Source organism: Schistocerca serialis, chromosome 8, assembly GCF_023864345.2.
Source record: "Schistocerca serialis cubense isolate TAMUIC-IGC-003099 chromosome 8, iqSchSeri2.2, whole genome shotgun sequence".
Lineage (NCBI taxonomy): Eukaryota > Metazoa > Arthropoda > Insecta > Orthoptera > Acrididae > Schistocerca > Schistocerca serialis.
Window position 1 is genome coordinate 408,503,435 of NC_064645.1, and position 15,723 is coordinate 408,519,157.

Sequence of the window (15,723 nt, forward strand, 5' to 3'; positions counted from 1 at the left end):
TCAGAGCTTGCGACCGACAGCATGGAATGGCATTCAGTCGAAGGCAGAAGATCCTGATCCATAGGTTGGTCAGGAGCAGCTCCTGCCACCAACGATCGGCCAGTTGACCGGCCACCAACAGTGCGCCTCGGCGACACAGAAGATGGCCGAGGGCGATTTCCGCCAGGTGGTGCTGTAGATGGGACACGCCTTGGCGGAGAAGGAGAGGAACTGTGTTTCTTCGTAGCCTTCTTGGAGGTATGTTTAGATGAAGGAGGAACCGATGGTTGTGAAGTTGCAGTACGTAAAAACTCTTCACGAGAATGCTCTTTTTTTGAAGACTTGGCGTCTGACTTTTGGGCTCGAGATTTAGCAGAACCCGACGAAGGGTGAGCCATAGAGTGGGCAGGCGGAAGAGGTGAGGTTGAACGGGCGATCTTTGCGCTGGCCGATCGGACGACCGTGGTACTAAATGTGAGGTCGCAAGTCTGCGTGGCCGCCTCCTTTGTTGGCCGAGGAGAAGCAAGGACAGTGCTGTATTTTCCTTTCTGAGGCACGGTGGGCTGTCGACTGGCGAGTAACTTTCGAGCAGCAAAGGTCGACACCTTTTCCTTCACTCTTATTTCCTGGATCAGCTTTTCGTCCTTAAAAACAGGGCAATCTCGAGAGGAAGCAGCGTGGTCACCCAAACAGTTGATGCAGCGAGGGGATGGAGGTGGACAAGCACCCTCATGGGCATCCCTGCCACACGTAACACATTTGGCCGGATTGGAACAGGACTGGCTGGTGTGATTAAACCGCTGACATCGATAGCAACGCGTAGGGTTTGGGACATAAGGGCGAACGGAAATTATCTCATAGCCTGCTTTGATTTTTGATGGGAGTTGAACTTTGTCAAATGTCAAGAAGACAGTGCGGGTTGGAATGATGTTCGAGTCAACCCTTTTCATAACCCGATGAACAGCCGTGACGCCTTGGTCAGACAGATAGTGCTGAATTTCTTCGTCAGACAATCCATCGAGGGAGCGTGTAGAAACGACTCCACGCGAGGAATTTAAGGTACGGTGCGGTTCCACCCGGACAGGGAAGGTGTGGAGCAGAGAAGTACGCAGCAATTTTTGAGCCTGGAGGGCACTGTGTGTTTCTAACAACAGGGTGCCATTCCGTAATCTGGAACAAGACTTTACAGGACCCGCAATTGCGTCGACACCTTTCTGAATAATGAAAGGGTTGACCGTGGAAAAGTCGTGACCTTCGTCAGACCGAGAAACAACAAGGAACTGTGGCAACGATGGAAGAACCGTCTGTGGCTGAGACTCAGTGAACTTACGTTTGTGAGCAGACAGAGTGGAAGGTGAGGAAACCATTGCAGAAGAATCCCCCATGATTACCGGCGTCTCCGATGGCGCGCTCCTCCCTTGTGGGGGCCCTCACCGAGGGCACACCCGCCTTAGGTGATTGTTCACACCTCAGGTCACACCTCCCGACAACCGGACGGAGGGACCAATCGGCACTTTCGGAAGGTATCAGCTCGGGTAATCACCCCTCCCTGGGCCTGGCCGTTACCAGGGGGTACGTACGTGTCCTACCTGTCTACCCGGGGCGGGGAATTACGCGTTACCCCGTCACCGGCTACGCAAGGAAGTGCGTGGGTCGGCCTTCAGACACGCACAGGGAGGAAGAAAGAGACAGGGAAAGGATAGAAGAGAGGTCTCAAACGCCGCAGCGGAGAAAAGGGTAAAGAGAAGAGGTAAAGAGAAGAGGTAAAGAGAAGAGGTAAGGAAAAGAGAAGGACGAAGAAAGATGAAGACATACAAGCAAGGAAGGCAAAGAGTGCGGTACATTTACAAGCGTCCGTCTCCGGACGTAGGCACAAACCATACTCCCCAGGGGGGGAGAAGGGGAAGGAAAGAGCCAGAGGTGAGGGGGGGGCGAAGACGGGGGATGGGGAAGGATACGGAAAGGGAAGGTATGCAGCCCGGAAAGGAAGGAAGGCCACATTAGCTCGGGGTCCCGTGCTCGCTACACACGTATCCACAAAAGAGTTGTGGATCCCCTGGGGGGGGGGGGGGGGGGAGTGGACTGGAAGGGGGAGATAGGGCAGGAGAGGAGACTGTGAGGGCGAGAATAAATGAGTGCAGTAGGGGTGTAGGAATGTGGTTGAAGTGGATGTGAAGTAGGGGTTGGTGTAGATCAAGGGCAGGAGCATTGCCAGATCAAAGATTGTGTTGTAAGGCCAAGTTCCATCTACATTTTTCACAGAAGCTTATCTTCTGGGGGAGGATCAAGAAGCAAGAGTTGTGAAGCAGCAATTGAAGTTGAGCATGTTGTGATCTACACACTGGGTTGTCAACTCTGCTCTAGGCCACCGTTTGGTGGTGGCCGCTCATTTGTGTGAAGAGCTGTTTGGAGTTCAAATCCACATAAATGGTTGTTCAAAAGTTGAGGTGGTATATGATACAACTTCTTTTACAGATAGTCCTGCTTCTGATAGGATAACATTTGCCAGGAATCTGATAAATTTTAGTATTAGACGGGTATAACTCACATGCCAAGGAGCTGGCAGTAGGTGTGGCAAAAGACTGGACTGGTATTTTTGTAGATTGGGTGTCAGCTAAATCTACTCAACAAATCCTCAAATGTAACATACCAATCATGAGCCGGACAGTTTCCGGATTGAATGGAGTCCATGTTCCATTAGACAAGGCAACTTGCAGTTCGTCAGCTGTTATATATCCACTGCGGTCCTTGTCCACCCTGAAATAAAGATATAATGTAATATTTTATTGGTACACAATCTACACCACATAGTTAAGATACAGTACTGACAAATATGCGAAGGTTAATTTTCCATAAATAAATATTTTCATAATGCTTAATATATTTATAATAAACTGTTTCATTAATTTTTAAATGTTCCACTAACAAGGTGCTACCAGCTTTAAAATGTTATTTGTGGCATACTAAATTTTTCCACAGTAACTGTTAAATGAGCCAAGTAATGATATAATGGTTCCAAAGCCATCAATTAAATGAGCAGGAATAACAAAAGCATATCTACAAGTTTATTTCAAAATAAACACTAATATGGTTATATTAAAAAATTATGTAAACTCATACAATATTAAGTGCTCCTTAATGAAAATAATTACGTATAGAACATAATGGGCTAACCTCACTACTACGTTAATTTTAAAAAATATATCAGTTCAAAAAGGAAGAAATTACAAGAATTGGACATACACCATGTTCCCAGATGAATCTAGCTGATTACTTGTATCTATCTAAAAACAAAGATGATGTGACTTACCAAACGAAAGCGCTGGCAGGTCGATAGACACACAAACACACACAAAATTCAAGCTTTCGCAACAAACTGTTGCCTCATCAGGAAAGAGGGAAGGGGAGGGAAAGACGAAAGGATGTGGGTTTTAAGGGAGAGGGTAAGGAGTCATTCCAATCCCGGGAGCGGAAAGACTTAACTTAGGGGGAAAAAAGGACAGGTACACAGTCGCACACACACATATCCATCCGCACATACATTCAACAACATCTTTGCCTCTGCACTTCCGACTCGACTGACATCTCTGCACAAACTCTTTGTCTTTAAATATGTCTGCTTGTGCCTGTATATGTGTGTGTGTGGATGGATGTGTGTGTGCGCGCGCGCGCGAGTGTATACCCGTCCTTTTTTTCCCCCTAAGGTAAGTCTTTCCGCTCCCGGGATTGAAATGACTCCTTACCCTCTCCCTTAAAACCCACATCCTTTCGTTTCCCTCTCCTTCGCTCTTTCCTGATGAGGCAACAGTTTGTTGCGAAAGCTTGAATTTTGTGTGTATCGACCTGCCAGCGCTTTCGTTTGGTAAGTCACATCATCTTTGTTTTTAGATATATTTTTCCCACATGGAATGTTTCACTCTATTATATTAATATCATTAATTTGATTACTTGTATACTGAGAAAAGCCAAACCTACATTTCTAGAATTTGTGGATTTACAGAAAGAGTTTGACAATGCAGACAGGAATACACACTTTGAAATTCTCAAAGTGGCACCTATGAAATACAGGGAGTGATACGTTTTCTGCAATGTACAGAACTGGACTGTAATTATAGCGACTGAAGGACATGAAGGGAATGCAGTATTTGATAAGGAAGTGAGGCAGGTTTGCAGGCTGTCTCTGATGATGTTCAATCTGCATAATGAGCTAGCAGTAAAGGAAACAAAGGAGAATTTTGAATGGGAACCAAAGTTCAGAGAGATGAAATAAAAATTTCGAGGTTTTCTGGTGATATTGTAATTTTGTCAGAGGCAGCATTTTCTCGGAAGACAGTATGTAGGATAATGAGTGTAACAAAGAGAAAAACTTAGTATTATCTGTACAAGATTAGTGGTGCACATCTTGAGCATATCATATTGTATTTAAGTATTTATGGCCAATATTAAGAAGTAATTTGAAATGGGTCTTAGTGTGACTAATTCTCGAATACTGTTCCAGCAACTTGAGACCTTATGAAGTAGACATGACAAAAGGCATTGAATGAAATCAGGGACACACTATAGTCACATAGAAGAAGGTGTAATTAGCTTAATGACAAACACTAACTTCACTTAACAAAGGTTTATTCAGCACTTGCACATACAAGAGTGTGGAGTGAACTGTGTCTGGCCAGAACACATGCAGTATATATACAACAACAGAACATTCCAGTACAATGGTTCTTGACATTCATGGATACTTCTAGAATGTACTCTAACTGAATATAGAAATTAAAATTGTACAGTCCAGGTGAGTTTTGAACTCTCAACCGTCCACGCAACAGTTTAGTATCATAACCACTACACCACGGTGCTACTCAGTTTCTTCTGTGGCAATATAAAAATGTGACAGAAATGCTCTAGGAACTTTAATGCTAATCTTTGGAAGCAAAGCAACGCAGTTCTTGTGGAATTCTGTTAAATATACTTATAGACCCTGTATTCGAAGACAGTGCAACCAACTGCCGTCATTGTATATCTTGTGTAGGGACATTAGACAAAAGTAAGATATTAAGGCATGTGCAGAGGAATGTAGACAGTCATTTTTCCCCTTGCACAATATGTGTAGGGAACAGGAACAAAAATCAATCATGTTGGTGCAATTTACTATCCATGTACTGTACAGAGTCTTGAGAGATTATACAATGAAACAGTAAAATAAAGGTAATGGGAGGTAACCTAATTAAATCACGTTTTGATGAGGGAATCAGATTAGCAAATGAGACACTGAAAAAAATTGGTGTTGCTATTTCAGCACAAAAATAAGTGGAGATAGCCAAAATAGAGAAATATCAAATGTAGACTGACAATGGGAAGAAATGTGTTTCTGAAACAGAGAGATATTTTAACATCTAACATGAATTTAAGTGTTAGAAAGCCTTTCCTTACAATCTGTCAGGATTGTAACCTTGTAACTACGGTGAGGCATGGATGATTAGACTAGCATGGAGATATGTATCAAACCATTCTTCTGACTGTATGTATCAAACCATTCTTCTGACTGAAGACCACAAAAAATACCATCAATTACTTAAATCTGTAAAGTGACAGTGATGTTTTCAAAGGCACACAGTCTTCTTCCAGAATCGTGCCAGTGTTTGTCGGGCCTGGTGGTCTACTGGTAAAGCATATGCCTGGAAACAAAGGCTGCATGATTGAATCCCTGTCAGACAACGAAATATTTCAGTCTGCCTTTAATCTTTCTATGACTAAGATTTGCCAAGAATGACACACTGTTTGGATTCCACATTAAATTGTAGGTCCCTTTTTCCTGGGGATTACTGAGGTAGGTTAGAGACACATGCCACCGACGTGGCTTCCAATAGAAAGACTTACCATGACATTGAGCCACATGAAATAATAATAATAATAATAAATCCCGTGGAGGCCCGGGAAAAGAATAGGCCTCCAGTATGTTCTGCCAGTCATAAAAGGCGACGAAAAGAACAAACCACTAATAGGGCTAACCCCCCTTTTAGTGTGATTAGTTGGTTCAGGACAGAACTAAAGAAGCCTCGGACAAGCGCCGTCATGGTCGGGGACGACGCTTGAACCCTATGCCCGCCCACAATGGTAACGACACCGCTAGCCAACTGGAAAATGATTCAAATCCAAATAGAGGTGTTTTGCAGGATATGCTTCCTGCAACCACCCTAGAAGGAAAACAAAGACAGAGGATGAGATGGTCAGGTGAAGTTAATCGACACCTCATGTTCTGTTATTACCAAGCAACAAACCTAGGAACCAACACAACTGGATACAGATCACAAGTATACACAACATTTATTACCAGATAACCAGAATTAAAATTTTTAACAGAACAACGTCTAGCTGATCAGATCCGTGAAACAATCAAAAATAACAGGATACCCCAGTCAGAATTAGAAAACATCAAACAACAAGTACAACAAATACTGGAACAAGATAATGTGCAATCAGGAGAAGAAGAAAATTTAGTAATGGACTCAAACATCCCAGAGCAAACAAACAAAGAACAACACACATCAATTAAACAATCAGAGGAAAACGAAATCTTAAGACAGCCACCAGAACAAGCACAAATAGAACATGAAGTGACACACATGTTAGACATAAAAGAAAAATTTCAGCTGACATATATAGAATACAAAGACACAAATACAGACATTAGACCATTCTTGCATAGACCGCCAAATAACCCACAAGTCGAAACAACAATAAAAACTATCGACACAATCATACACAACAAAATAAATGAAAACACAACTATGGAAGAGTTACAACTACTGGTTTATATAGGAGCACTCACTACACTAAATATACACACTAGGCAGAGATCAGAACCAACCAACACACAGAAGAAACCCACAAAACCAGCATGGCAACACAGGCTACAAATCAGAATAGAAAAACTGAGAAAAGACATCGGGCAGCTAACACAATTTATAAGAAATGAAATATCAGACAAAAAACGAAAAAGGTTAGGTAAAATCTCACAACAAGATGCGATAGAGCAATTAGATGAAAAGAAGCAGAAATTACAAGCATTGGCCAAACGACTTAGAAGATACAACAAAAGTGAAAATAGAAGGAAACAAAACCAAACATTCAACACAAACCAAAAGAAATTTTACCAGACAATAGATAACACACACATTAAAACAGACAATCCACCAAACGTAATAGACATGGAACACTTCTGCAGCAACATATGGTCAAACCCGGTACAACATAACAGGCATGCACGGTGGATACAAGCAGAAACAGATACGTACAAGACGATACCACAAATGCCTGAAGTGATAATTTTGCAACATGAAGTCACCCAGGCAATTAATTCTACTCACAATTGGAAAGCCCCTGGAAAAGATAAAATAGCAAATTTCTGGCTAAAGAAATTCACCTCAACACATTCACATCTAACTAAATTATTTAACAGTTACATTGCAGACCCATACACATTCCCTGATACACTTACACATGGAATAACTTATCTGAAACCTAAAGATCAAGCAGACACAGCAAACCCAGCTAAATATCGCCCCATAACATGCCTACCAACAATATAAAAAATATTAACTTCAGTCATTACACAGAAATTAATGACACATACAACACAGAACAAAATTATAAATGAAGAACAAAAAGGCTGTTGCAAAGGAGCACGAGGATGTAAAGAGCAACTGATAATAGATGCAGAGGTGACATATCAAGCTAAAACTAAACAAAGGTTGCTACACTATGCATACATTGATTACCAAAAAGCTTTTGATAGTGTACCCCACTCATGGCTACTACAAATACTGGAAATATACAAAGTAGATCCTAAATTGATACAGTTCCTAAACATAGTAATGAAAAATTGGAAAACCACACTTAATATCCAAACAAATTCAAATAATATCACATCACAGCCAATACAGATTAAGCGTGGAATATATCAAGGAGACTCATTAAGTCCTTTCTGGTTCTGCCTTGCTCTGAACCCACTATCCAACATGCTAAACAATACAAATTATGGATACAATATTACTGGAACATACCAACACAAAATCACACATCTGCTATACATGGATGATCTAAAACTACTGCCAGCAATAAATCAACAACTCAACCAATTACTAAAGATAACAGAAGAATTCAGTAGTGATATAAATATGGCTTTTGGAACAGACAAATGTAAGAAAAATAGCATAGTCAAGGGAAAACACACTAAACAAGAAGATTACGTATTGGATAACCACAGCGACTGCATAGAAGCGATGGAAAAAACAGATGCCTATAAATATCTAGGATACAGACAAAAAATAGGAATAGATGATACAAATATTAAAAAAGAACTAAAAGAAAAATATAGACAAAGACTAACAAAAATACTGAAAACAGAATTGACAGCAAGAAACAAGACAAAAGCTATAAATACTTATGCTATACCAATATTGACCTACTCATTTGGAGTAGTGAAATGGAGTAACACAGACCTAGAAGCACTCAATACACTTACACGATCACAATGCCACAAATATAGAATACATCACATACATTCAGCAACAGAAAGATTCACATTAAGCAGAAAGGAAGGAGGAAGTGGATTCATCGACATAAAAAACGTACATTATGGACAGGTAGACAATTTAAGAAAATTCTTTATAGAACGAGCAGAAACTAGCAAAATACACAAAGCAATCACTTATATAAATACATCGGCTACACCATTGCAATTTCATAACCACTTCTACAACCCTTTAGATCACATAACATCAACAGATACGAAGAAAGTAAATTGGAAAAAGAAAACACTACATGGCAAGCACCCGTATCATCTAACACAGCCACACATCGATCAAGACGCATCCAACACATGGCTAAGAAAAGGCAATATATACAGTGAGACGGAAGGATTCATGATTGCAATACAGGATCAAACAATAAACACGAGATATTACAGCAAGCATATTATTAAAGATCCCAATACCACAACAGATAAATGTAGACTTTGAAAACAACAAATAGAAACAGTAGATCACATCACAAGTGGATGTACAATACTAGCAAATACAGAATACCCCAGAAGACATGACAATGTAGCAAAAATAATACATCAATACTCACCAATAAAAAGAAGAAATCAACACAACTAATCGAAATATCCATACCCAATACAACAAATATACAAAAGAAAACAGGAGAAAAAATTGAAAAATACATCCAACTGGCTGAGGAAGTCAAGGACATGTGGCATCAGGATAAAGTTGACATTATACCAATTATACTATCAACTACAGGAGTCATACCACACAATATCCACCAGTACATCAATGCAATACAGCTACATCGAAACTTATATATACAACTACAGAAATCTGTAATTATTGATACATGTTCAATTACCCAAAAGTTCCTAAATGCAATATTACACATACCATACAGTTAAAAGGAAGTGACGCTTGAACAAGGTCCGCGTCACTTTCCATTTTTAACCAGACTTAACGTCTGAGAAAGTAAAGAAAGAATGAATAATAATAATAATAATAATAATAATAATAATAGTGCTGGTGTTCGATACTCTTCCTACCCAGGCATCATCAGTGCTAGTCAATGTAATTTCACAGTTACTTGGTACCTTCAGCCCCACTCCCAGATTCAACCAAACAGCCCTTGTCAAAGATTTACTGTCCTACACCCGTACTCTCTGCTGGAAATATCACTTTGCCACGAAGAAAAATGATCCTAATCCTAATCCTAATGGTCCAACTCCCCAAGACACTATCCAAATTGAACCGTGCCTGGAGCAGTTCCGTCCTCCGTCACAGCGGGACCCACCTCCTCTTCCTCAAAATCACCCTCTCCAAACTTTCCAGGAATTTCTGACTTCCAACCTTGCCTCTCAATCCTTATTAAAAAACTTTAATCCTACTCCCAACATCACCACTGCTGAAGCCCAGGCTATCCGTGATCTGAAGGCTGACCGATCCATCGTCATTCTTCCGGTGGATAAGGGTTCCACAACCGTGGTACTTGATCGTTGGGAGTATGTGGCTGAGGGACTGCGTCAGCTTTCAGACAACACTACATACAAAGTTTGTCAAGGTAATCCCATTCCTGATATCCAGGCGGAGTGCTTCAAGGAATCCTCAGAACCTTAGGCCCACTACAAAACCTTTCACCTGACTCCATCAACCTCCTGACCCCAGTAACACCCCGCACCCTTACCTTCTACCTTCTTCCTAAAATTCACAAACCCAATCATCCCGGCCGTCCCATTGTAGCTGGCTACCAAGCCCCTACAGAACGTCTCTCTGCCTACGTAGATGAACACCTTCAACCCATTACATGCAGTCTCCCATCCTTCATCAAAGACACCAACCACTTTCTCGAACACCTGGAATCCCTACCCAGTCTGTTACCCCCGGAAACCATCCTTGTAACCATTGATGCCACTTCCTTATACACAAATATTCCGCACGTCCAGGGCCTCGCTGCGATGGAGCACTTCCTTTCACGCCGTTCACCTGCCACCCTACCAAAAACCTCTTTCCTCATTACCTTAGCCAGCTTCATCCTGACCACAACTTCTTCACTTTCAAAGGCCAGACATACCAACAATTAAAGGGAACAGCCATGGGCACCAGGATGGCCCCCTCGTACGCCAACCTATTCATGGGTCGCTTAGAGGAAGCCTTCTTGTTTACCCAGGCCTGCCAACCCAAAGTTTGGTACAGATTTATTGATGACATCTTCATGATCTAGACTCACAGTGAAGAAGAACTCCCGAATTTCCTCTCCAACCTCAACTCCTTTGGTTCCATCAGATTCAACTGGTCCTACTCCAGATCCCATGACACTTTCCTTGACGTTGACCTCCACCTGTCCAATGGCCAGCTTCACACGTCCATCCACATCAAACCCACCAACAAGCAACAGTATCTCCATTATGACAGCTGCCACCCATTCCACGGTCCCTTCCCTACAGCCTAGGTCTTCGTGGCAAACGAATCTGCTCCAGTCCGGAATCCCTGAACCATTACACCAATAACCTGAAAACAGCTTTCGCATCTCGCAACTACCCTCCCAACCTGGTACAGAAGCAAATAACCAGAGCCACTTCCTCATCTCCTCAAACCCAGAACCTCCCATAGAAGAACCCCAAAAGTGCCCCACTTGTGACAGGATACTTTCCGGGACTGGATCAGACTCTGAATGTGGCTCTCCAGCAGGGATACGACTTCTTCAAATCCTGCCCTGAAATGAGATCCATCCTTCATAAAATCCTCCCCACTCCACCAAGAGTGTCTTTCCGCCGTCCACCTAACCTTCGTAACCTCTTAGTTCATCCCTATGAAATCCCCAAACCACCTTCCCTACCCTCTGGCTCCTACCCTTGTAACTGCCCCCGGTGTAAAACCTGTCCCATGCACCCTCCCACCACCACCTACTCCAGTCCTGTAACCCAGAAGGTGTACACGATCAAAGGCAGAGCCACGTGTGAAAGCACCCACGTGATTTACCGACTGACCTGCCTACACTGTGAAGCTTTCTATGTGGGAATGACCAGCAACAAACTGTCCATTCGCATGAATGGACACAGGCAGACAGTGTTTGTTGGTAATGAGGATCACCCTGTGGCTAAACATGCCTTGGTGCACGGCCAGCACAACTTGGCACAGTGTTACACTGTCCGGGTTATGTGGATACTTGCCACTAACACCAACCTGTCAGAACTCCGGAGATGGGAACTTGCCCTTCATTATATCCTCTCTTCTCGTTATCCGCCAGGCCTCAATCTCCGCTAATTTCAATTTGCTGCCACTCATACCTCACCTGTCTTTCAACAACATCTTTGCCTCTGTACTTCCGCCTCGACTGACATCTCTGCCCAAACTCTTCACCTTTACAAATGTCTGCTTGTGTCTGTGTATGTGCGGATGGATATGTGTGTGTGTGTGTGCGCGCGTGCGCGAGTGTATACCTGTCCTTTTTTCCCCCCTAAGGTAAGTCTTTCCGCTCCCGGGATTGGAATGACTCCTTACCCTCTCCCTTAAAACCCACATCCTTTCGTCTTTCCCTCTTTCCTGATGAGGCAACAGTTTGTTGCGAAAGCTTGAATTTAATGTGTATGTTTGTGTGTCTATCGACCTGCTAGCACTTTCATTCGGTAAGTCACATCATCTGTGTTTTTAGATATATTTTTCCCACGTGGAATGGATATTTTGGGTTTTTGGAGCAATCTTGCTATTTTCATCTACGATTTTTCTTATAAATATTATTGTTTCTAGGATATATAGGCATGGTAATGGAAGAATATGAAGCTTTTTACATGAGGGTTTGCATGAAGATCGAGGTGCTGAGCCTTCCGTGGCTCTTATAATTCTTTTTTGTGCAATAAAACAGCATTTGCTGGGTGGTGAATTTCCCCAGCAAATTAACCATATCTTAGTAGTGATTCTGTTTGGGCATAGTACACATTTTTTATGGCTTGTATTGATGTGCGTCCAGCAAGAATTTTTATACTATAACAAATGGTATTTAATTTACTACATAGGTCTTGTGTGTGTTTCTGCCATCTTAGGTCATCTTGGATCCAAACTCCCAAAAATTTGGTGCTATTTACAATTTCAAGTCTTTTGCCTAACAGTTCTGTGGCTGCAGTTAAAGGCTGTTTATTCTGCACTGTGTGTAGATGCATAGTGTTTGTTTAATGTGTGTTTATTAAGTTGTTCATTGCGAACCATTCTGATACATGTGAAGTGCTCTTTTTTATTTCATTTTGGAGCTCTTCTGGGGTCTTTCCTTCGATAAGTACATTTGTATCGTTAGCATATTTAATGTACTTATAGTTAGGATTGGATGGTTCCAGGTCATTCACAAACAGCAAGAACAAGATTGGTCCCAGTACGGAACCCTGCGGCACACCATATTTAACACACTGTTTTTCTGATTGATAGGAAGTTAAATTTTTTCCTTCTTTGTACAAGACTTCAACTATTAGGCGTCTGTTTTGTAGATATGACTCCACCCACTCATAGGCTGGGCCTCTGACACCAACATTTTCTAGCTTTCTAAGCTGTTAGATGTATGATGTTAATGATGTCAAATGCTTTTGAAAGATCTAGGAATATTGCTGCTATGTGTTCTTTTTTATCTCATGCATTTAAAGACCCATTTAAGAAATGATAATAGCTGTCTCAGTGGATTTACACTTTCGGAAACCATGCTGTGTAGCTGCGAAAAGTTTATTTTTTTTCAATGAAATCTATGAGTGCCCCCCCCCCCCCCCCCCCAATGAACCATGGACCTTGCCATTGGCGGGGAGGCTTGCGTGCCTCAGCGATACAGATAGCTGTACCATAGGTGCAACCACAACGGAGGGGTATCTGTTGAGAGGCCAGACAAACGTGTGGTTCCTGAAGAGGGGCAGCAGCCTTTTCAGTAATTGCAAGTGCAACCGTCTGGATGATTGACTGATCTGGCCTTGTAACAATAACCAAAACAGTCTCGCTGTGCTGGTACTGCAAACGGCTGAAAGCAAGGGGAAACTACAGCCGTAATTTTTCCCGAGGGCATGCAGCTTTACTGTATGATTAAATGATGTTGGCATCCTCTTGGGTAAAATATTCCGGAGGTAAAATAGTCCCCCATTCCGATCTCCGGGCGGGGACTACTCAAGAGGATGTCGTTATCAGGAGAAAGAAAACTGGCGTTCTACGGATCAGAGCGTGGAATGTCAGATACCTTAATCGGGCAGGTAGATTAGAAAATTTAAAAAGGGAAATGGATAGGTTAAAGTTAGATATAGTGGGAATTAGTGAAGTTCAGTGGCAGGAGGAACAAGACTTCTGGTCAGGTGACTACAGGGTTATAAACACAAAATCAAATAGGGGTAATGCAGGAGTAGGTTTAATAATGAATAGGAAAATAGGAATGCGGGTAAGCTACTACAAACAGCATAGTGAACGCATTATTGTGGCCAAGATAGATACGAAGCCCACACCTACTACAGTAGTACAAGTTTATATGCCAACTAGCTCTGCAGATGACTAAGAAATTGAAGAAATGTATGATGAAATAAAAGAAATTATTCAGATAGTGAAGGGAGACGAAAATTTAATAGTCATGGGTGACTGGAATTCGAGTGTAGGAAAAGGGAGAGAAGGAAACATAGTAGGTGAATATGGATTGGGGCTAAGGAATGAAAGAGGAAGCCGCCTGGTAGAATTTTGCGCAGAGCATAACTTAATCATAACTAACACTTGGTTCAAGAATCACGAAAGAAGGTTGTATACATGGAAGAACCCTGGAGATACTAAAAGGTATCAGATAGATTATATAATGGTAAGACAGAGATTTAGGAACCAGGTTTTAAATTGTAAGACATTTCCAGGGGCAGATGTGGACTCTGACCACAATCTATTGGTTATGACCTGTAGATTAAAACTGAAGAAACTGCAAAAAGGTGGGAATTTAAGGAGATGGGACCTGGATAAACTGAAAGAACCAGTGGTTGTACAGAGTTTCAGGGAGAGCATAAGGGAACAATTGACAGGAATGGGGGAAAGAAATACAGTAGAAGAAGAATGGGTAGCTTTGAGGGATGAAGTAGTGAAGGCAGCAGAGGATCAAGTAGGTAAAAAGACAAGGGCTAGTAGAAATCCTTGGGTAACAGAAGAAATATTGAATTTAATTGATGAAAGGAGAAAATATAAAAATGTGGTAAATGAAGCAGGCAAAAAGGAATATAAACGTCTCATAAAATGAGATCGTCAGAAAGTGCAAAATGGCTAAGCAGGGATGGCTAGAGGACAAATGTAAGGATGTAGAGGCTTATCTCACTAGGGGTAAGATAGATACTGCCTACAGGAAAATTAAAGAGACCTTAGGAGATAAGAGAATGACTTGTATGAATATCAAGAGCTCAGATGGAAACCCAGTTCTAAGCAAAGAAGGGAAAGCAGAAAGGTGGAAGGAGTATATAGAGGGTCTATACAAGAGCGATGTACTTGAGGACAATATTATGGAAATGGAAGAGGATGTAGATGAAGATAATGGGAGATATGATACTGAGTGAAGAGTTTGACAGAGCACTGAAAGACCTGAGTCGAAACAAGGCCCCCGGAGTAGACAACATTCCATTGGAACTACTGACGGCCTTGGGAGAGCCAGTCCTGACAAAACTCTACCATCTGGTGAGCAATATGTATGAAACAGGCGAAATACCCTCAGACTTCAAGAAGAATATAATAACTCCAATCCCAAAGAAAGCAGGTGTTGACAGATGTGAAAATTACCCAACTATCAGTTTAATAAGTCACAGCTGCAAAATACTAACGCGAATTCTTTACAGACGAATGGAAAAACTAGTAGAAGCCAACCTTGGGGAAGATCAGTTTGGATTCCGTAGGAACACTGGAACACGTGAGGCAATACTGACCTTACGACTTATCTTAGAAGAAAGATTAAGGAAAGGCAAACCTACGTTTCTAGCATATGTAGCCTTAGAGAAAGCTTTTGACAATGTTGACTGGAATACTCTCTTTCAAATTCTAAAGGTGGCAGGGGTAAAATACAGGGAGCAAAAGGCTATTTACAATTTGTACAGAAACCAGATGGTAGTTATAAGAGTTGAGGGACATGAAAGGGAAGCAGTGGTTGGGAAGGGAGTAAGACAGGGTTGTAGCCTCTCCCCGATGTTGTTCAATCTGTATATTGAGCAAGCAGTAAAGGAAACAA

The 15,723-nt window shown here is 41.9% G+C and overlaps 1 protein-coding gene across 2 annotated transcripts in view; it reads right to left on the reverse strand.

The window, feature by feature from the left end:
• LOC126416515 (programmed cell death protein 6) overlaps window positions 1-15,723 on the reverse strand; it is a 45,845-nt gene that overhangs the window by 17,464 nt on the left and 12,658 nt on the right. For both annotated transcript variants that reach the window (XM_050084258.1, XM_050084257.1), the window contains exon 2: window positions 2,630-2,736. In XM_050084258.1, coding sequence (XP_049940215.1) covers window positions 2,630-2,736 — 107 coding nt within the window. The remainder of the gene's footprint in view (window positions 1-2,629; window positions 2,737-15,723) is intronic.